Genomic DNA, 22,223 nt, shown 5'->3' on the forward strand with positions numbered 1-22,223 from the left:
AAGAACACTTTGTTCTAATAGCCTGGCACTCTTTGATACTCACCTTCTCCACACCATCACTGAAGACAAAATGGGGCACAAGCAAATGTGGTGGAGAAAGGGCATGGTGCCCAGCTGTCAAAAGATGTAGAGTCTGGGGTCTTAAAGGCTTGAAGTTAAACAAGCAGCCATCTAGCAGAGCAGCAGCTAAGCCCACCTGGAAGAAGCACATCAGCTTGTGTGATCATGAGGTGTTCGCAGGAGCAGCTATCAGACATCAAAAGATCCGAAACAAACAATTATACCCAAAGTCCACCTGTAGACGGTTGAACATTCCTGCACAGGAGGGTTACAAAGAAGGGACGATTCAATCGGTGCGGTATTGTACTGACGAAATACACATCATTCCTCTGGTTCCTGAATGCTTCCTTCCCCCCACTATTATGACCCAGTTCTACCTTACAGATCCGGCTAGACAGGAGTACACACGTTGATACAGACAAGAACTTTCAGCAGATCGAATTCAGGACAGATATAACCCTTAGGAACAGTAGTGGGAGTAGCGATATCATGAGGGTCGGGGATGGGGGGACTGGGGTGGGAGTAGAAAGGTGAGCCCATCACAAGGTTGGATATATAGCCCCCCACCCGAGGAACGAATAACTGAAAGGTGGATGAAAGGAGACAACGGACAGTGTAAGACATGAAATAACAGTAATATAATTGACGAAGGTGGGAGGGAGAGGTAAAAAAGAGGAGCTAACGCCAAGGGCTTAAGTAGAAAGAAATTGTTTTGGAAATGTTGAAGGCTACATAGTTACAAGAGTGCTTAATACTATAGAATGATGGATTTTTATAAGCTTTGTAAAAGCCCCCTAATAAAATGATTTTTAAAAGAAAGAGTAAATGCTGAAGACTAGGGAAAAGTCCTTGGATAACCAGAAAGTTCCCAGGAAATGACCTTTGCACTGGCTGAAAGGAGAGTGGGGTTTCATCTCTGAACTGGCCACGGCGTTAGCCTGAGGAAAGTTCATCTGAAAACGCTCAGTGTGTTCGAAGAATTCTGTGTGCTGGGTTCCGCCTAAAGCATTCATTCAGGCATAGAATAGATGTGTGTATTTAACAAATATATTTGAAGACCAAACCAGAGTAAAACTGTTTGAATTTTATTCTGAAAGTACCAGGGGATTACTGACCTCTTCTGCTTTCTTCTTATGAAGATGACGCCCATTGGTCTCAACCCTGAACTCCCTGGTGGATCTTGGCGTCCCTCCCAGATTGCCCGAGAGCGCCTTTGCTTCTAACGCCATGGAGCTGCATCTGCCGTTTTGTGTTTCCCGCTGTCGTCTGTTCACGTGTCTGCTTTGCTTTGTGCAGATCATAAATGTCCTTTGGATGAGGCTTCACTGAAATCTTACACTTCATACCTCTACGGGGACCAGACAGTTGCTGGGCCATAGCTGTTCCTCACTGACTATCCATTGATTGATTGATTGGGCCCTGCTTATTAAAGTTCTTTGAATAACCTTTTTTTTCTTATGGTGCAATGCACTCATTTGGTGGTGGGTCCTTTGTTCTCATTCCTCGTCTCTGTGTTGTTTTACAGTCTGATGTTGGTGAGTCCATAGAAGTCACAAGAAACATCGAACAAATTGTGATAAAAATCATTCATGTGTTTGTGGACGCACTGCCACATGTGCCCGAGCACAGGCGCCTGCCTGTCCTGGTTCAGCTTGTGGAAACCCTGGGTGCGCAGAAATTCCTCTGGACCCTCCTCCTGTTGCTCTGTGAACAGCACGTCACTAAAACCGTGCTGGTGGCTGCCTATGGTGAAAAGGTCAGAACAAATGGGGGATAGAGAGGAAATGCTTGCACAGATTCTGTGATAATTGTCCGTCTGAATGTGGGGCTGGTTATGCTGACTATGCAGGATTTCCTAGTGTTTGCACACAGTGTTTTACTTTTTACTATTCTTTAACATTTCCTTCAGAGCCGGTGGCACTCTGCAGCTTCTTAGTCACAGGAAAACATCTGCCACAGGTGGTTTGACTTTTCCTAGATCTAGATGTACTACCATGCGGGATAATTTTATTTTTAAGTCCAATCGTGTATGGCTGTAATGTAATTAAACTATGATGTGTCTCTTAAAAGTGATGTTGAAGACCTTTTGGGTTGCAGATGTGTTTTAGATAGTGTCAGCCTAATTGAGACCCGTGATCCATACCAAGGCCTATGTCCAAATTACTTCCCATTCAAATCTCGGCTCTAGTGGTAAATGGAGGCCTACGCAGAGTAAACCACCATAACACTTTTTTTTCCAATAATGCACTCCCACCTAACATGTGTAGGAAACAAATGGATGCGCTGTTTGCACCATTTGGGGGTGGGGAGCCATACGTGCTTGTTAGTCATAGGGAATGAAGTATTTGGTTCTGCTGAAACTCACAATGCAAAGATTTTGGAATGGTGTCCTCATAATGAAAGAAATGACTGCTTTCTGTAAGGAGTGCTTTACCTGTCACTCATCTTGTGATACATGCCCATAAGCTATGTACATACATGAGTATGTAGTGACTTTACATGCTAAGGAATGTTTTCAGACATGCCCCCTGATTTGTATTTAGTGCTGAGTCGATTTGAGAGCTGCTGTGCTATCAGCTGCGGGAGAAACATGAGGCTGTCTCTTCTGGGAAAGATGTCGTCAGGGCCATTTTGCCCTGTCCTCTCGGGTCACTGTGAGTCAGAATTGGCTCGACGGCAGCATGTTTGGCTTTGACCAGGATTCCTATTTTCTCCTCTCTCCTTACAGGATGCTGCGTTAGAGGCAGACACTGAATTTTGGATTTCCATCTGTTGCGAGTTTAGTGTTCAGCATCAGATACTAAGCTTGATGAATATCCTCCAGTACTTAGCGAAGTTGCCTGAGGAAAAAGAAGGTACGCATTGGTGGTGTAACGTGAAAGCTAGATGCGCAGGGCAGGCTAGTGGTCAGAGCCATGCCGCATGTGGAGAAGGGCTTTCTGAAAGGTGGGTCAGTAATTGTTGACTTGAGCGCATACAGTAACACTGCCCGATGCAAAGTACGCGAGCGGCCTCTGGCAGCCCGCAGGCCACTCCCTGTGCAGCAGTTCTCCACTATTTACTGACCAGCTCTCACATACCTGTGAGATAATTGGAAATATGGTTTGCACCAGGCAAACTGTAGTCTTCAAAGTGACATCTTTGTTTTTTAACATTTGTAACGAGGTCTTCTGCAGCACCTTTTGATTTATTGATCGCTGCTTCCATAAGTGTTGATTGAAATCTTTGATAACTTTAGCCTTTTATTTAGCATGATATAGTTTATTGGTCCAGTTTGAAGATCTTTGTTTTCTGTAAATTGAGTAGTAATCCATACTGAAGCCTGCCGTCTTTGCTCTTCAGCAGTAAGTACATAATCCAAATCATCTTCAAGCAAGGTTGTGTCATGTGTCTATTGTAAGTTGTTAACGATTCTTCCTCCAATCTTTCTTCTTATCTCTAGCTTCTTGGATTATTGCGTCAGCATACAGATTGAATAAATATGGCGAAAAGATACACATTTAAACCATGTAGCATCAAATGACTGCCTAGTATTGGTCTGTGTACAGGTTCCAGATGAGCACAGTGAAGTGTTGTGGAATTCCCATTCTTCTCAGTGCTCTCTCTGCATTGCTTGTTGTGATCCACGCCGTCAAATTCCTTCACACAGTCACTTAAACACAGGTGCACATCTATCCGGCATTCTTTTAACTAAGATCCACTGGACATTAGCAGTGATACTTCGTGTCCTCTTCTGAATCTGGCTCGAATTCCTACCAGCTCCTTCCTTTGTGCTGCTGGAACCAATTTTTCATTCTCTTGAGCGACAGTGTTTCTTGTTCAGTGCCTGCATGACTGTGTCATACTGGGCCAACTAGTAATGTCACTAAGTTATTCGGATCTTGCCTTGCCGCCTTCAGTTACAGGAAAAGAAGGCGGTAAGTAGCACGCTAGCAGTGACTAACAATTTAAAATTTACCACCTATGGTCTTGAAGGAACCTCCACCACTCACAGCACCACAGGCCTCAATGAGTGTGGAGCGGACACTTTGAAAAGGTTTAGTTCTCCACCCTTTGAAGCAGAACAGCCAGGTGCGTTAGACATCAAGTCATGAGAGTGGACAACACAGGAACTGCTTCCTGTGGTGGCAGGTATTTCACCTCATCAGCTCTGGTTGACCAGGTAGTAGCTTGTCTCATGCTACATCTGCTCAGGCACCTGCTTGTCAGGAACAGAGCCAGGAAGGTGCGTGTGTGTACCGCACGCAATGTCTGGGATGCACATTGTTTGTCTTTTATTTGCTTGTCTCAGCCACCATCTTTCTGCTGTATTTGTTTTGTCTTACATCTTCTCAGGACTGTTGGGTACTTTCTTAGTAAACACAGTTAGAAAATATTCCATGTTTTTCATTAATTTAGAGGAAGAAAACCTGTGGGTACAATAAGAGAATAAATATCCTTCTGAAACTTATATCCCATTAACCATGCTGCAGAAAACTCCTGCTGGTGCAGTAGTTGCACGTTTGGCTGTGATCTGCATGGTTGGCAGTTCAAGACCAGCAGCAGCTCATTGGGGGAAAGACAGGGCTTTCTACTCTCATAAACCCACGGGGTCCCTATGACACCGCACTGAGTCAATGGCAGCATGTGAGCACCATGCTGCACTTTAAAACTTCTGTATATGTATCTATCCTGAGGATTCAGGTTGAGATCACTTATTTCATTGCTGTTTTTCAGAAACCACTTCCAGAGCAATATGTAATAAGAGTGAGTCGCAAGAAGAAACACTGCAGATTTTCAGCATCGATACGCACAGTAGCAAGCAACTACGGCATTTTAAATTTTTATCAGTGTCCTTCATGTCTCAGCTCCTGGCTTCCAATCATTTTATCAGAAAGGTGGTGTGTTCATTTAATGTTGTTGATCAGATGATTTTATTTATTTTTGTAAAGGAACTGTGTTTTAAACTAGTAAAAATAGCTTGGCAGAAGTCTCATGAAAATGTAGAGCCAAACACACCTTTAAAAATAAAATTTAAAAAAATAGTATGCTTTCCCATATGTTTGCCATGATATGAAAGGGTGAACACATGTAGATGCTGTGACTCGGTCATTACATTCTCAAGTGGTGTAGAGGCGGAGGGGCAGTAGCCGAGTCATTGCCAGCAAGGCAGTTCCAGGGACGGAGGGCCTCCTGTGTTGCACAGTAGAGCTGACTTTCCCTAGCTCTCCTCTCTAAGAGGAGCTGGCCAATCTAGGTACAACTGGGTGGGTCCGTTCAAACAGCCATCTTTCGGTCAGCTGTCAAGTGCAAGCCATTCGTACCACCCAGGGCCCTCCAGTGGTACCGACCCAACACAAAGGCAAGAACGTTGCGCCAAAAGCCATCTGTAGTCGTGGGAGCACCTGCCATGTCTAGGGGGTAAGGGGAGCCCTGGTGGTATAGTGGGCTGCATGTTGGGCTGCTCAGATCCAGTCGGCACTTCAGACCCAGCAAAGGACTCCGTGTGGGAGAGGACTTGAGGAGGAGAAAGGCCGGAGTAGTGAGAGAGCGGCACGGAAGTGCTGTTACCACGGTTTCCCTTTCTTAGAATCTCAGATGGCGGTTTACGTCTCTGTGAAGCTGTTGTGTTCTTCGTGTTTGATTTGTGCACTTTTCTATTTGTACATTTATTTGGAGTAATGTGAAACAAAAAGGAAAAGAATATGGCCAGAAATGCAAGACTGCTTTAACAGTAAAATAAGCATCTGTTAGACTGTAGAACTGTAGCAGACCAAGAGAAGAAACCATGTGATAGTTGAAATATTTTTGGAGAAATTATTTTTTTTAAATCATTCATGATTTCTAAAAGAAAACATGTCCTCTTAACAATATAGTATAGATGGGAGCTTTTTGGCTTGATAAAAGATGACTGTAGGAAACCTGTAGTTTAGATGAAGGCAGAATAAAGATGCCGCTCATCATTTCTCTAAAAGGGATGGAATGAAATAGTAAGAATTGGAAAAAAGAATAACAAATGATAAATTATTAAAACTAATGTGGGCACCACAGCTACTTGTACAGATCAGGATAAACACTGTCTTATCAGGTATGCTTACTGAATTTATTTATTTTAATGCTCATTATTGCATTATGCTACCATTAATCTTAGACACCTTTAGCGGTCAACTAGAAAACTCAGTAGAAAAAAGCCCATATAAACGTAAAAAATTATAATTCACCAAGAATAAGAATAAAATTAAGAAAAAAATAAGAATTTTCAATATATTACAGGATACTTTTTTCCCATTGGAAAATTAGGATCCTGAATAGGAAGATTCATGGTTAGAGCTATCAGTTTCCTCAGGTGAATCTATAAATTCAACATACTTTCCTAGTTGCACCCAGTTTTGGGTGTCTTGTCTTCATGACCATGACAAGTTGATCCTGGACTACAAAGGGTAAGGGTATTGCTGGTGTGAAACTAATCAGATGAATGTGGCTGAATCATAAGCGCAGAATATACTGTGCATGTGCAAGGGATGTAGACAAGCTGTGTTACAGAGCTGAGAGGATGAGATCCAAGAACATTTCTAAAGCAGGCTCAATTTGTTTTCCACTTGGGGGACTAGAGAATCATCTGATCTCACACCATATACCCCCAAACCCTAATTTTAATTAAAGTGAAACTTAAGAACTTTCAAGAAAATACCAAGGAAAAGATGACTAGGATAAGAAAATAATTTAAAAGCTTCAGTTCAAAAATTCACCGTAAACAAAGTAAAAAGAAAGTCCCAAACTAAGGAAAAGATTTTTGCTCTGCATATAATCAAAATGCTTCATTTTCCATTGGTGCCGGCAAAGAATGTGGCCGATTTCTACCTCCCTAAATAGAGCCCAGTGGCACAATGGAACGAACTTGAGGCTGCTAACTGTAAGGTTGGCACCTTAAACCCACCAGAGGCTCCATTGGATAACAATGAGGCTGTCTGCTCGTATCAAGGTATGGAGCCTCAGGAACCATAAAGAGCAGCTCTCCTCTGGCCTGTGCATCACAGTCAGCTCAGTGGAGCAGGAAAACATGTGGTTACAGTAAACGTCACTGCCGTCTATTAAATTTTCATAAATTTTAAGTAAGTTAATCACAGTGGCAGGGATATGGGGATGTGGTAATTTGTACAATGGTACGTCATGTAAGTTGGGTGGGTCAAGTAGTGGTATCTTATCAAGTGGTAATGCTCATCCCTGCAGTTTATCAATTCTCTCTTAGATATGTACTCTTATCTGCAAATATTTGCCAGGATGCCTAGAGAGAGATATAAAATGGTGGTGTTTTAAGCAATATTAATAAAAAACATTTTAATGGAGATAAAGTAAATGTCTGACAACAAGTAAATAGATGTACATAGCAAATAATACCACCATTAGTTAAGATCGTAATATTACCAGAACATACTGTTGAGTGACATATACTCTTTGATAACATCTAACGGCAAACTCAGGTGGTAGCATTTTTTTGGAGCGAGGGTAGTAGGAGAGAGAATCAGGGACAAGTACCTGGAGACCACAGCCTTGTGTGTGATGTTCAGCTCGGTTAGTAGCTCAGAGAAGTAGGTGACTAACTGATGTTCATTGTTTTCTAGTTTTCTGAATCTTTATTTTACTTTACGAACATCAAAAATAGAATACAATTAGATTAAGAGGAAATAGGTTTCATAGTAAATAGGGATGATCTGTACTTGGATCAAAGCGATACTGTCAGAAGTAAGTTGCTAAATAATATATCTAAGTCGGTGGGGTTCATTGAACCTTTAATTTTTTTTAATAATCCATTTCTGTACTTTCTAATTGTCTTCTTTTAAAAACTAGGTAGTTGAAAGTGGTGGTCCTCAGGTTTTAAAAGGCCTGGAACAGAGGTATGTTTACTTCTTTTTTTCTGTTTGCTTTTAATTTTAGATATAATTTCAAATTTAAAGAAAAACTGAAAGAATAGTACACAAATCTCTCTTTACCCAGATTCAAGGCTGGGTTAAGGCTTCTGTTAGTACTAAACACCAATAATCCGTGGTGCCCCTCCTCTGACTAATCCGTGTGGGTGAGATATGTGAGTTTTATCTGTATATCTGTATCTGAAGAGGCTTCAAAACATTCATGGAAAAATTCCATGATCTGTTAAGTCCATTTTTTGTGTTTGTCTTAGTTACTCATAATGTGATTTTATTTATTTATTGTAATTTCTTTTAAATACAACTATAATACTAGCAATTGAATCTACAAATATAATGGATGCTATATGAGACGTACTGGATTATAACATTTTCAGTGGCTATGGAGTACCAAGATTTTTTTTTGCTATATCCCACATTTTCTTTAAAAAATATACCATATATTCTACAAGGATGATGAGTCAGTGAACTTAGTTGTTTCAGCAGTCATAGAACATTCGCTGATGTCCCACGACCAAAGATTTACTTTTACCAATTTTGCTTAAATGAGTCATACAGCAGCCTTGAGTCTTGCCCACCTGAATTTCAAGATAACCTCTAACAGATTTGACACATTGGACATTAAATATGGAAGACTTGAGTAATAAAAGGACATCAAGAAGATCATGAAGAATGCAAAAAGGTCATTAAAAGGACCGGAAAAGAAGAAAAGATCACAGTGGCTGTCAGAAGAGACTCTGAACTTGCTCTTACTCACAGAGTAGCTAAAATAAATGGAAGAAAGGATGAAGTCAAAGAACCGAATAGAAAATTTCAAAGGGAAACGAGAGAAGACAAAGACAAATATTATAATGAAATGTGCAAAGACTTGGATGTAGAAAATCAAAAAGGGATGATATGCTGAGCATATCAAGGTAAAAAAATTTTAAACCTCAAGTTGTAATATTGAAAGAGTCAATGGGTAAAATATTGAATGATGCAAAAGAAGATGGAAAAATAGACAGATTCACTCTATCAAAAAGAACTAGTCGACGTTTCACTTCAGGAAGGCGTATGTACGCAATAACTAATGATGCCGAAGGAAGAAGTTCAAACTGTACTGAAGGCATCAGCCAAACAGAAGGCTCCGAAAAACATACGAAACCCATTCGAATGTTTCAGCACTCGCCCGCCTATACCAGGACATTCGAAAGAGATTACTATTTCTACCTATTCCAGAGAAAGGCGACCCAACAGGTGACTCAGACTGTAGAGCCAGGTCATTGATAATCACACGGAAGTAAACTCTTGCTGAAGATCATCCAACAAAGGTTGCAGCAGTACACTGATAGGGAGCTGCCAGAGGTTCAAGCCGAATTCCAAAGAGGATGTAGAACAGGATATCATTGCTGATGCCAGAGGTCTTGGCTTAAAGTAGAGCTTACCGGAAAGCTGCTTGCTTGTGTTTTATAGACGATGCTGAGGCATGTATTTGCCTGTATGGATCATAACAAACTATAGATAACTTTGAAAAGAACGGCAACACCAGAATACTTCATTGTGCTCATTCAGAACTTGTACGTAGATAGTCCCAAGAGATCTATCAAGAAAGGAAGCTTCGGTTACACAGGAAAAGCCCATAGGAGACAAGTGTGAACAAAGACATTCACGTGGCAGTCTGTTGCTCAGGTGCCCACGCAAGCTTGCGGGAGCTGTATCTTCAGCGCGTGCAGTCTCGAGCACTGGAGCTGGCACGGTTCTCATTGCGTGCTCTGCCCGTGCCCTTCAGCTACGGCACTTGCTCCCCTGTCCTTTCTGCTTGGATCTAGATCTGTGCTTGAGACAACTGACGGCTGCCCAAAGCATGTGCTAACCTTGCTTATGGACAGCCGTACCCTGGCTTACCACCGAACAGTGTTTGCCATGTGTGCTTTTGGCAGAGCATTTTTAACTGAACTATTGAGACGTATAGCTCCTTTGCCCCTAACTCCAGAAGTAAAGGTTTCCTTTATTTATTTATCTATTTATTTATTTATTTATTTATTTATCTATTTATTTATTTATTTATTTATTTTTGGTTTCCTTTTTTTAAAAAAAGTGTTTTCTTGTAAAAATTGCAGTACAATTACGAAAGTCCGAAAAAAAAATTTAACAATAAACGCTCATTGCCGTCGAATCCACTCTGAATGTACAGGATGGAGAGAAACTTCCCCACAGGTCTTCTCGGCTCTGATCTTACAAAAGCGGATCGTCGTACCTTCCCCCCCGTGGGCCCATGGGTGGGTTCAAATCTCCAGCGTGTGAGGGCAGCTGGGCACTGGGATGGTTGCGCTGCTGCAGCGTCTGCTTGATAAGAGGCCGTGCTAACAGCTCACGGGGAATTCCATCATCTTTTCATTCCGTTTCCTCGGAGCCTTTTAAAGCCCCTCATGCAACACTGTTGTCCAGACAATGTTTGACCCACTCCCTGATCCTTTAGGCTGTTTAAGGATTGTGTATTATGCGTAGTTGTCGCATCTCTTTAGTGTTTTGTGGGCTTTGTTCTTTTTAATAGTTTGACACATTATTCACAGATAATTCAATGGTTTAAACATATTGAAGAGTCGTGCAAGCTTCATCACCTCCATTTTAGAGCATTTTCTTTATTCATGTACCCATTATTATTAGCTGCCCTTTGCCCCCGCCCCCCCAAAAAATCTCCCCTGCCATAATCCTAAGAGACTATTAATCTAATTAGTGGTTCGCTAGTTTTACCAATCCTGGATATAATATAAAGAAAACATACCACCTCCTCCCTACCCACCTAACAACAATAACAAAATAAAACACAAAATAGCTTCAATCCAAAAAGAAAAATAATATTAAAAACTAGAAACAAATTTGAAATAGATCAAATGGGAGAACCAAGTGATAAGGTGTTGAAGTTTAATCTAAGTATACCTGTATTCATGTGTTTTAGTGTCTTTTAGTATTTTAGTTTTGTGGCTGCTTGTACATTGTTATTTTATTCAATGGATTATAATTCATATGCTGTCATCATGGATTTTGATACAAAAATTATTTCTCCTTGCCACATTCTTGAAATGAACCTTTTGACTTTTCTGTATACCCCCTCGAACTTTGCCGTCCCACGACCACCACGGGGGCTCATAGCCTTCAGGGCCCTTTCCCTGTAACAAGACTGCTGGCATCTGCCCTGTGATTCCCCATTTCCCGTGTCTGTGCTCTCTGCTCTCCTCTGCAGTGCCAGGTTCTTCTGCCTCGTCCCTTCAGTCCTGTGCCCACTCTGTACACTCGGGTGGGGCATGTGTGTGTGTGTGTGTGTGTGTGTGCGTGCGCGCATGCACAGTGTGCTCCTGATGAAGGCACTGCCACAACTCCCTGGGCTCCCAAACTTGTACAACACAAGTCGGGCTCACTAGTCACTGATTCAGTAGCTCGGAGGCTGAGATAGGATCATCTTTCTCCCTGAGAAAGTCGCTCGTTTGCGTTCTGTTGGTGTCTTTCTATATAATGGTAATTGCTCTTTTTCTTTCCATGTAGTTCAGAATAATTTATGACAAAATTGTGTTTTCTATTTGAAACCATCTGCATGCGGAAGGAATAAGGGTGTGCTTAAATGCTTGCTGCTACTGTTTGAGAAACAAGTCTCCTCTCGTTTAGATTGTTGGAAAGTGTTCTTGGCTATATTAATGTTGTGGCCCAGGCCTTGGAGAAAAATGCAGACAAACTGACTGTGAAGTTTTGGCGAGCTCTTCTTAGTAAAGCTTACGACATGTTAGATAAGGTGGGTTCCACTTTCCCACTAATTACTCATTTTTATGTCGGGAATTATTTAGACTAAGCTAGCAATATCTTTGATATAATGAAGCTCAATTTTGCTTGGAAACAGCTCATGACTATAAAGAAACTGGGGGGAAATTGCTTCTCTAATTATAAGAACATGTGCCTCAGAAAATGTTGTCAGTATTCAGTTGTGTAATGTACTGTAAATGAAAAATATTAGGTAGTGTGTGGGGCATATTAGGATCCCTGGCTGCATACTGGATCAATGTTGGGGGGCTGAACCACGAGCAGCCAGCAGTTCGAGCTCATCAGCTGCTGCTCGGGAGAAAGGTGAGGTGTCCGCTCCCATAAAGAGTTAAAACTGTGCAATCCCTTGGGAGCAGTTCTCCTGTGGCCTAGAGCAGGGTTTCTGGACAGCAGAAGAGATTCAACAGCAGGGGTTGGGTCTGTTTTGCTAGCATAATGTGGTATATTAGAAATATCGCTGACTTGTACATCAGGGAAGTTATTTCAATCTAGGTAAATTATTAATTAGATGGCCTTTACCAGTTTGCTTATTCTTGGCATCATTTTCTTTTTTTTAAAATAAATAGTTTTAACAAATAATGCATGCCTGAAAGATTTCAGTAAGAATGATAAAAGAAATGTTCCTTAAAATGGTGCCTGATGCGTAGGATATGTACAGTGAATAGAAGCCTTTCATAATCCAAGCTGTGAACAAATGTTCGTGTTCTCTTTCACATAACACTGCTCGATAGGTCAATGCCTTGTTGCCTACGGAAACATTCATTCCCGTCATCAAAGGGCTGTTGGGCAATCCATTGCCATCTGTGCGCCGCAAAGCACTTGACCTTGTGAACAACAAGCTGCAGCAGAGCGTGTCTTGGAAGAAGAACCTTGTAAGTGAATGCAGTGCAGGCGTGTTCCCCTCCCTTGAGTTTGGTCAGAGGGCACCTTACACAGTTTTAGAATTTCATTGTATGAATACAGGACTGTGTCTCTAACGTCGTGACGGCAATTCTAATCACCGTGTATGTGTAATAGGAGCTCTTTGACTGCACTGTCGGCTTAGCGGACTTCTCCCCTACTCGGTACAGCCTTGGGCTGGAGCACAGTTTTAAGCGTCTCTGCCTCCAAGCCTCTGTGTAGCAGTGAACAGAGGAGAGACACCCGTGTGTGTCATGGAGGTCACGGGCCATCAGACTGGGTTCCATGCCGATGGCCTCGGGCACCGTGGAGGGGCAGTTGTGTGCGTTTTTAATTATTTGGGGGTTTCTGCCATCCTCTCTAGGTTCACCAGTTCCTACAACTAATCCCAGTCCTTTTGGCCATCGTGCAACGTAAAGCAAAGGTGTTGGAAGATCAAGCAATAAACCGACAGACCGCTCTGTATACCCTGAAGCTTTTGTGTAAGAGTTTTGGTGCAGAAAACCCCGAGCCATTTGTCCCTGTCCTGGGCAGCACGGTTAAGTTGATTGCCCCAGAAGCAAGGGAGGAGAAGAACGTCTTGGGCAGTGCGCTGCTGTGCATCGCAGAGGTGACCGCCACGCTGGACGCGCTGTCCATACCGCAGCTGCCCAGGTACTCTGCTCAGGACTCGGCCCAGGAGCACTTACCGCGCTTTCTGGCACATCCTGCCAGAGCCTTCCCTGCCTAGAGGCACAGTTCCATTTGTGAGACTGGCAGGGGCTGCTTTCCCATTTGTTCATGCTGCCCGGGCTCAGGTGTGGGGAGCCGGGGTCATAGCTCTGCAGCCTCGGGCGTGGTGCCTGGCACACAGCAAGTTTCTCTCCTGGAGAGAATCGTCACTGCCCTCCTTAAAGTCAGTGCTGCCGGCACCCCTGAGGATGAGAAAGCCATTGCTCGTGGGAGCACTGTGAATTGCAGGCAGGCTTTGTAGACTCCTGAGATAGGGATGTAGCAGACGACATTTTTGCTGGCATTCTTTCGTAATGAGCTGTACTCCGTGCTCCAGTCTCCGTGTAGAGCTGCTCTGAAACGCGTGCTCTTTGTTTTAAGCCTGATGCCGTCGTTGTTGGCAACCATGAGAAACACGAGTGAGCTGGTCTCCCACGAGGTCTACTTGCTGAGTGCCCTGGCAGCCCTGCAGAAGGTTGTCGAGACCCTCCCTCACTTCATCAGCCCCTACCTGGAAGGAGTCCTGTCAGAGGTGAGCAGCGGGTACGACGGCCAGTGCTGACTCCTAACCACCCCTGCGAATTTCCGAGACGGCAACTGTGTTTACGGGAGCAGAAAGCTCAGTCTCTCTCCTGAGGAGCTGCTGCTGGTTTCGAACTGCCGACCATGCAGACTGCATCCCAACTCGTAACCACTGCATCACCAGGTTGCCGATTGGGAAGGAGTTAGAAAGTGGAAAAAGGGTTGACTTCTTGGTTTGATTTGTCCCATAAGTTTTCAGTTCATGTGTGCCAACAAAGATTCTTATATCTGAAAGGCGTGTTTGTGTTTTTAAATAGGTGCCTCTTTTTCTTGTCCATCACCCTTACTGCTTCCTTCTGAGATTGATAGGATGGGGTCACTTTGGACTACGATGTCTATCTTTGTGTTGCAGAATATACTAGATTTCTTTTCTCCCTGCATGACGTCTTTAGCGGCAGGGTGTGCGACCTGCCTGTTATTACCAGTGAATGAAAACGAGTGTGCTTATGATGGGAACAGTTTCAAAATCCTACCACGGCTTTCACTGTATTGCAGCCCGACGGCTGCCCTGGCTCGTCCTAGCGGTTCCTCTTCCGCTGCAGCGGTTGCTTGCTGCTGTGAGGGTGGGGCCTCACTGCTGTGCTTCCAGTCTCATGCCTGATTCACCAGGCTGTTGCCAGACTTCTTACAGAAGGATCTGTGCATCGGAGAAGCTGCCTAGATAGATTGCTTAGCAAGAACTGGACTCTTCTCTCAGCTCAGGATTCCCCGTCTTTGAAGAAAATCCCCAGTGGAGTGCTCCCTGGGCAGGGGCCGTGGGCTTCTGCCACCTGAAAAAGAGGCACCGGCCCAGTTCTAGTTTCAGAGGTGAACGTGGGCTTTTACAGAACTACTGTGTGTGACACTAAAAAGCACACGGGACTCTTTCTAAGCACTCGCATTTGGCTTGGCTTGCGGTCCTCCCTTAGCCTTTGGTGAGTGTGTGGAGGTTTTGGGAGAGTGGTCCGTGGTCTTGACAGCTGTGTCTTATTCCTGTAGGTGATTTGTTTGGAGAAACTCACTAGTGAGATGGGTCCTGCCTCACAGGCTAATGTCCGTCTCACATCTCTGAAAAAGACTCTGGCAACCACGCTACCCCCCCGTGTCCTGCTGCCAGCCATCAATAAAACATACAAGCAAATCGAGAAGACCTGGAAGGTAGGAGCCGTCAGGAGGGAGGAGGTGGCCCTCTTCACTTGAAGAGTACGGTCATTCCCTTACACCAATGCACTACTCGACTCTAAGACTAAGACAGCGGGCTCGTGTCCTTATTGTGTTGTAGGATCACATGGGTCCGTTTATGAACATCTTGAAGGAGCACATTGGGGTGATGAAAAAGGATGTCCTGACTGCCCACCAGCCTCAACTCACCACATTTTTCTTAGAGGCCCTGGACTTCAGAGCACAGCACTCAGAGGTTGGCTTATTTCCACCCCCTTTCAAAAGAACACTTGTCAGAATAATTGAGAGCTGAATGTCAGTACCCTAATATGTCGCCCCGTTTTCAGAATCATCTGGAGGAAATTGGAAAGACCGAACATTGTATCATTGACTGTTTGGTCGCCATGATTGTGAAGCTGTCGGAAGTCACCTTCAGGCCCCTGTTCTTTAAGGTCAGTCTTCCTCTCACACATCCTTGTGTTACAGGATTGGTAGGACGCATAGTTGCCATTGAATCCGCTCCCACTCAAGGTGAGGAAACGGATACGACTTTGTCTTTCTAGCTGTTTGATTGGGCCAAGACAGAAGATGCCCCAAAGGACAGATTGCTGACATTTTATAACCTGGCAGACTGCATTGCTGAGAAGCTGAAAGGACTTTTTACTCTCTTTGCCGGCCACTTAGTGAAACCTTTTGCAGACACCTTAAATCAGGTGAACATCTCCAAAACAGGTTGGTAAGCTCACTTCCGTTCTGCCTGTGCCTACCTTGTCTTGTGTGCCTTACACACACTCACACACCAAACTCCCTGCCATCGCGTCATTTCCGAGACCCTGTAGCACAGGGAGCCCTTGTGTAACTCTGTGCGACAGTAGAAAGCCTCATCTGCCCCCTGCAGAGTTTGTGGTTTCAATCGCTAGCCTGGTGTGACCTCTATGCCACCAGGCACAATGAGGACAAGACATGGCAAGGTGTCCCAGATGCCGGAATCCAAGGCCAGGAGTTCATTTTCAGGCATTGAAGTGTTTGTTGTAATTTAATGAAAACATGGTATTAATATATGATTCTGCCGGGGAAAAGATTAACGTCAAGACATTGGAAGAACTTTGAACGTTAAAATTAAGATTGGTTTATTCTCTGTTCATATGCAACCAATTTAGTGATTTGGGAGATTTAACTTGTCGAGCTAAGCATTAGGATCCTGTAACAGCAGCAGTCTCTTACGCACGAGGCCGCGCGTTCTGCGTTTGTCAGCGTATGTGATTGGTTTCTAGGCACGAGGCCGCGCGTTCTGCGTTTGTCCAGCGCATGTGATTGGTTTCTAGGTTATCTGCGCAGTGTCCTTCTGCTGGTCAGTAGTCTGTTCAAACTTACACTGCGGAAACGTCATCTCTGCCCATGTTTTGCTCTTGTCTGCAGATGAAGCTTTTTTTGACTCTGAAAAGGATCCTGAAAAGTGCTGTTTGCTGTTGCAGTTTATTTTGAACTGTCTATATAAAATCTGTCTTTTTGATACTCAGCATTTTTTGAGTAAAGAGAGAGCAGAAGCTTTGATGATGCCCCTTATTGATCAGGTAACTGTCTGTCTCCCTGCCGAAAAAGCCACCAGTGGTACTTTTGCTGCTTTCAGATGTACTAACATGAGGCTACTAGGCATTGTCTTGAGCTTTTTAAAATATTAAGTATTCTTAATGAAATTTATATTTCAAACTTGATTTTTCATGGATTTAACTCAACTTCATCGTGTTAAGCTATGGAGTTCTACTTTTGAGGTGTTTTTAGGAAAGCATGATGTCTTGTTATAAAATGCTTACTAAATTGGATTTCTCAAGCATGTTTTCGAGCAGGGGTCCGCAAACTTTTTAAACAGGAGGCCCGTTCACTGTCCCTCAGACCTGTTGGAGGGCTGGACTGTAGTTTATAAACCATGAACAAATTCCTATGCACACTGCACATGTCTTATTTTGAAGTAAAAAAAAACAAATGGCAAAAACACCTAGCAGGCCAGATAAATGTCCTGGGGGGGGGAGGGGGGAGCGCATGTGGCCCAGGGGCCATGCATGGTTTGAGGACCCGTTTTAGAACTTGGCTTCTCTCTGAAAGAACTCATCCAAGATGTTGAGCTGCAGGGGAAAGAACACTGATCCCTTTTGTGTTCCCCGTATAGTCAACCCAGAGAAGCCTCTGGGCACGGTGAAGGTGCTCTACTGAGCTCTCACATGCAGGCTGTGGGTATCAGAGCATTATTTGCACAGGGAGTTTTTCAAACAGAAGAAAACGCAAGGCAATGGGCCTTCCACCCCGCCTCTTACTCTCCACAGCTGGAAAACAGGCTCGGAGGAGACGAGAAGTTCCAGGAAAGGGTGACAAAGCACCTGATACCGTGCATTGGGCAGTTCTCCGTGGCTGTGGCGGATGACTCTCTGTGGAAACCACTGAACTACCAGATTCTGCTGAAGACAAGAGACTCCTCGCCCAAGGTGAGGAAGTGGTCGGCGTTCATCACACAACCCCAATGCTGCACACACTCACTATGGGCTGCAAACAAACAGAGTGGACTCCCGTGGTAAACTAGGAGGGGAACATGTTGCTACTGATTAGCTTTATGAGGCAGGAGTTTGCATCTGAACACGTTCAACAAAAACCCTCGCTGTGAATCCAGTTGGCTCTGGCTTCCAGCAGCTCTATAGTAGGGCAGAGGAGAATTGTCCCAGAGTGGCCAGTGGTTTCCAGGAGCTGACTCTGCAGTTACAGCCCAGTGCACAACTCACTGTCACTAGGACACCTCGACGCGTTAGACACACAAAGCACTGAAGCACTTTGTAAATGCATTTAAGTCTTGAATGGTGGAACCTAACCTGGCCTGTTATTTCAAAGTGACATTTCTCTTTCTGTGCGCTATCAGAATATACGTTTTTAGTTTCCACAGAACAGTCATTTAAGTTAGAGCATGATAGCCAGTCCTTGGATTGCAAATTATATTTCTGAGTGCCTTTAAAGCTAATTCATTTCTAAGTGGACACCACTAGGAACAGTTCACATGTAACATCAGTCGGTCAAATGTGCAATCTTTAGTTCTGTGCATTAAAAAATGGAAGCACCATTAAAACAGCTTTAATAGATACTTGAGGTCACATATGTAGGTGGTACTCATTGTTGTCATGACCCATTGAACAAGGGTGCGTCAAAAAGCGTCACTACTAGGATTCCAGTTTCAAGCATGTATGAATTAATTCCAAATAAAACATGTTTGGACAAGTCTCAGCAATCAGTGGGTAGCTGCAGGCTATTTTTCTTAGTAATACACTTTAGTCTTATTTAAAGAAGAAACAACTCGCTGCCATCCAGTTAGTGTTGGCTCATAGCTTCCCATTCGGACTACCTGTGTGGGTTTCTAAGACTCAGTGTACAGGAGTAAAGTCTCGTTTTTCCTCCCGAAGATTGGCTAGCTGGTGGTTTTGAACTGATCTTGTGGATTGCAGCCTAGCCTCTATCGCTGCACCACCTGGGCTCTTAGAGCTTTTTAAAAAGTTGTTAAAATAGTAGCACCTGAGATCCAATAGGCCAGTTAAATTCAAGGCAGAGCGGTCAGCTTACAAGGTTATGCCAGCTATCTGGGGGGATTCCAAAGGAGTGATCTTTATAGATTCTCTTGAAGGGCACAAGATGATCGTATTGGCTTATGAGAATGAATTTTTAAGAAAATGGAAAACGGGTAATGGTGATAAAAAATTGCACATTGGATTTTTTCACCTCAGCAGTGCACCTGCTAATTCTTCAAGGTTAGTAGGCATGCACCACGAGAATTTCATTAGGAAACCGTACTCCATCCACCCCAGCCTTCTTTTTGTTCTCCAAGTCCAGCAAACATTTAAAATTATTCATTCCCTCAAGGATGTCAAAACTTCCTTTTTAACATGTTGTTAACCAACAGATGCATACATCTTTGGGGAAGGGTTAGAGAGGTGGAAACACCACCTCTGTAAGCAAAGACCTAGCTAAGCATTTACCCAAGTGGGCAATTCTGCACCCCTGGAGGGTGCTGAACAATTCTGGGGGCTTGCAAAGTAGATACCTTTACTGTATCTTGGTTTGTGCACAGTTATTAAGGAGATGAGAAGTCTTTTCTTTCTGAAAAAGGGGTGGTGGGCCAAATAAGGTTGGAAGGCTTGTCTTAGATGGCGAGGAGGATATGTCAAGAAACAGTAACTTCACATTTTGATTACTTTTAATAAAGGATTTTGACTTGATAGCAATCTTTTTACATACCCGCATGTACTTAATACTTGTTAGCTTTAGAGGTTGGTTTTTAATAGGTTGTATATACAAAGGGCTCCAAAAACTAGAAAAATACCATTATTTTTTAATTCCATTTTTCCACTAGGTTGGACTTTTACAACCTGAGAACTGCCTTTTTCAAATGAATGAGCCTAATGGAACCTCAGTGGATAAAATAGACCAAAGCAAAATTTCATTAACAGGATTTATAAGTTCAAATTTATAACTTTATTAGGAAATGAGGCTATTTGGATAAACTTCCAAATTTTGAATTTTAAGTTCTTACACAAATGGTTATCAAGAAAATCTTTATTCAACAGTTATAACCCGTTCCCAAACCCGAGGGACTTTGTTTCAAGATGAACTGTTAGCTTAAGAAGTCCTAGCATCTGTGTATATTCTTGGGCATAAACAACTTTTTAAAGTCCCCAAACCTCTATGTTAGGACATCATGAAACAGTGAGTTGCATTTTCCTCGTGGTGGGAGATGCACGATTGTGCAGGGTGAAGACCGGTACAGTGGAATTTCATGACATAATTGAGTTTACATGTGCTGTCTTATTTTTTTGTTTTGTTCTTAAGGGAAATATGACTGAAATTTCACATTGAACATCTGTAGTGCTAAAACACAGCTTGAAAACGTCTGACCTACATGGCTCCCTGTATCACAGCCACGTCCCCAACCGTTAGCCAGGTGCTCTAGGTAAAAGCTAAATGAACAGAATGAAATGAGAGAGCATTCCGTTTAGAGTCAGTACGTGCTTCAGCTCCACTCAGATAACAAATACATCACGTTTTTAATCTTTGTTCTCTGCCCTTTTCTTGTCAGGTTCGATTTGCTGCGTTGCTTACTGTGCTGGCACTGGCTGAAAAACTACGGGAGAATTACATTGTCTTGTTACCAGAGTCCATTCCTTTCCTAGCAGAACTGATGGAAGGTAATTTCCAAACTTCGAAGTACAGTAAGATCCTGGGAAGATAGGCCCACAATAATGCAAATGCGGATCTCCTGTGCTTGGCAGTTGGCTCGTCTCCCACCCATGAGTCTTAGACTGGAGCTGATGGTTTGAGTGAGCTTGCAGGTGTACGTTTCACTAGCTTGCTTCATGGTTTTGTACCAGAAGACCACGGTGGAGTTTTTAATTGGCCTCATAACATTCATAGCGATTCTAGTGTCCAACAGGGAGGGGAAGGAGTGGTTAGATGTAGCTGGTGAGGGCTACTAAGGGTCAAGGCCGGGCGTGCACCTATTAATGACGACCCGGTGTTTATCCAGGGCTCCGTTAGTGCTTCAGGTCAGTTGTCTCGTGTAATCCTCCCAGTGAAGAACAAGCACTGCCTCAAAGCAGGAAGCTAGAGGCTTACAGTGTTAAACACTTTAATAAAGGCAACAAAGCTAATGATAGGAAAGGAAGACTTGGGGTTTAAACCAGTTTACACCACTCCAGTATGTGTTCGTAAGCACTGTCCCTCCACATACACAAGAAAATAGCAGGAAATCTTAGTAAGCGGGATGCAGGACACAATGTCATGTAGAGGGACCAGGGACCATGTGAGCTACTACAGGGGAGGCATTGCTGGGAGTGTTGGAGGGTGCAAACCTACCATTTCTGAGCCTGTAAGAGGGGGGGTACAGAGGAGGCCCCCTGGTGCTTTCTGCCTATTGAGGTACATCCTCTCAGGCTTCTGATTGAAGGACAGCCAGGGAATGTAGGAGCTGGGATCGTGAAAACTGAGGCAGAGAAACGGACTCAGACTTTAATTTTTTGTTTCCTAGATGAATGTGAAGAAGTCGAACATCAGTGCCAAAAGACGATTCAGCAACTGGAAGTTATACTGGGAGAGCCCCTCCAGAGCTACTTCTGAAACGATTTCCAGGCTTTGTTCAGAGTTCATGATCATTTTTCATGTTTTTATTTGGGGACTTTGGGTGCCATGTTTGTGTTGGTGCCGTAGCCCCGACCTATTTAAGAGTTTGAATTGCTCCCTTAGACCACTCCCCATCAAGTCTGTGCACTGCACGAGCTGCTCCCAGTTGTCTGTACAAAGAGAGTAAATGCTGCAGGTGTTTTTATACACACTGTTGTGTTTGTCTCTTACCGTCTTTTCTCAGTAGAAATGTTACAATTGCAGACATGTTTCATTCTAGTGCCCATAGTAAATGGTACTTGTTCAGACTGAAATGACCCCACTCAGAGTGCTCCCAGTTACTCAACCTTCAACCAGAACATCTTCTCTAAGCAGGTGCAGGTTGATTTTTCATCTTCCACTTTGACTGTATATGGATTTAAAGAGGGCGTCACACCTTCGTGTAGTTTTTACTCAGGAGTCTGCTGCATCCTGAGTCTTTCTGAGGGGGTTAGGAGGGGAGGCGGGGGTCATAACTGTTTACACAACAGAAGAGACCTGAAACAGTAGGCATGGATGACATGTTCTCCAGGATGATGAATTATCCTATTTCCATAGGGGACATGAGAAAAAGAATTTTCTGTATGTTTTCATTGCATTGAGTTATATTCTCTAATGCAGGGGTCAGACTTTTTAAACAGCGGGTCTGTTCACTGTCCCTCAGACCCATTGGAGGGCCGGACTATAGTTGAAAAAAAAATAACTGAACAAATTCTATGCACACTGCACATATCTTAAACTAAAAACAAACACCCAGCAGGCGGATGATCATCGTCGGGGCGACGTGGGGCTCGTGGGTCGTAGTTGCAGGACACCTGCGCTAATGCATGTCATCGTGAAGCTGAGGCAAGAGCTCAAGTAAGATTAAACAGATCTCCCCTTGTAAATCAAGTTTAAGAACAGTCCCATAAAATTGATGTGTATGTTGAGTCTGAAAGTCTCTGCTCG

General features: G+C 43.5%; 1 protein-coding gene across 1 annotated transcript in view; it reads left to right on the top strand.

The window, feature by feature from the left end:
* HEATR1 (HEAT repeat containing 1) overlaps nt 1-21,445 on the top strand; it is a 74,850-nt gene extending 53,405 nt beyond the window's left edge. The window contains exons 30-45 of the mRNA XM_075532296.1: nt 1,586-1,816; nt 2,789-2,915; nt 4,777-4,937; nt 7,888-7,934; nt 11,607-11,730; nt 12,488-12,628; nt 13,021-13,310; nt 13,749-13,899; nt 14,928-15,086; nt 15,211-15,345; nt 15,437-15,541; nt 15,653-15,821; nt 16,509-16,663; nt 17,411-17,569; nt 20,197-20,305; nt 21,145-21,445. Of these exons, the coding sequence (XP_075388411.1) occupies nt 1,586-1,816; nt 2,789-2,915; nt 4,777-4,937; nt 7,888-7,934; nt 11,607-11,730; nt 12,488-12,628; nt 13,021-13,310; nt 13,749-13,899; nt 14,928-15,086; nt 15,211-15,345; nt 15,437-15,541; nt 15,653-15,821; nt 16,509-16,663; nt 17,411-17,569; nt 20,197-20,305; nt 21,145-21,233 (2,352 nt within the window). The 3' untranslated portion in view covers nt 21,234-21,445. The remainder of the gene's footprint in view (nt 1-1,585; nt 1,817-2,788; nt 2,916-4,776; nt 4,938-7,887; nt 7,935-11,606; nt 11,731-12,487; nt 12,629-13,020; nt 13,311-13,748; nt 13,900-14,927; nt 15,087-15,210; nt 15,346-15,436; nt 15,542-15,652; nt 15,822-16,508; nt 16,664-17,410; nt 17,570-20,196; nt 20,306-21,144) is intronic.
* The last annotated feature ends 778 nt before the right edge of the window (nt 21,446-22,223 follow it).

The sequence above is a fragment of the Tenrec ecaudatus genome, chromosome 1 (genome assembly GCF_050624435.1).
Source record: "Tenrec ecaudatus isolate mTenEca1 chromosome 1, mTenEca1.hap1, whole genome shotgun sequence".
In the NCBI taxonomy this organism is placed as follows: Eukaryota; Metazoa; Chordata; class Mammalia; order Afrosoricida; family Tenrecidae; genus Tenrec; species Tenrec ecaudatus.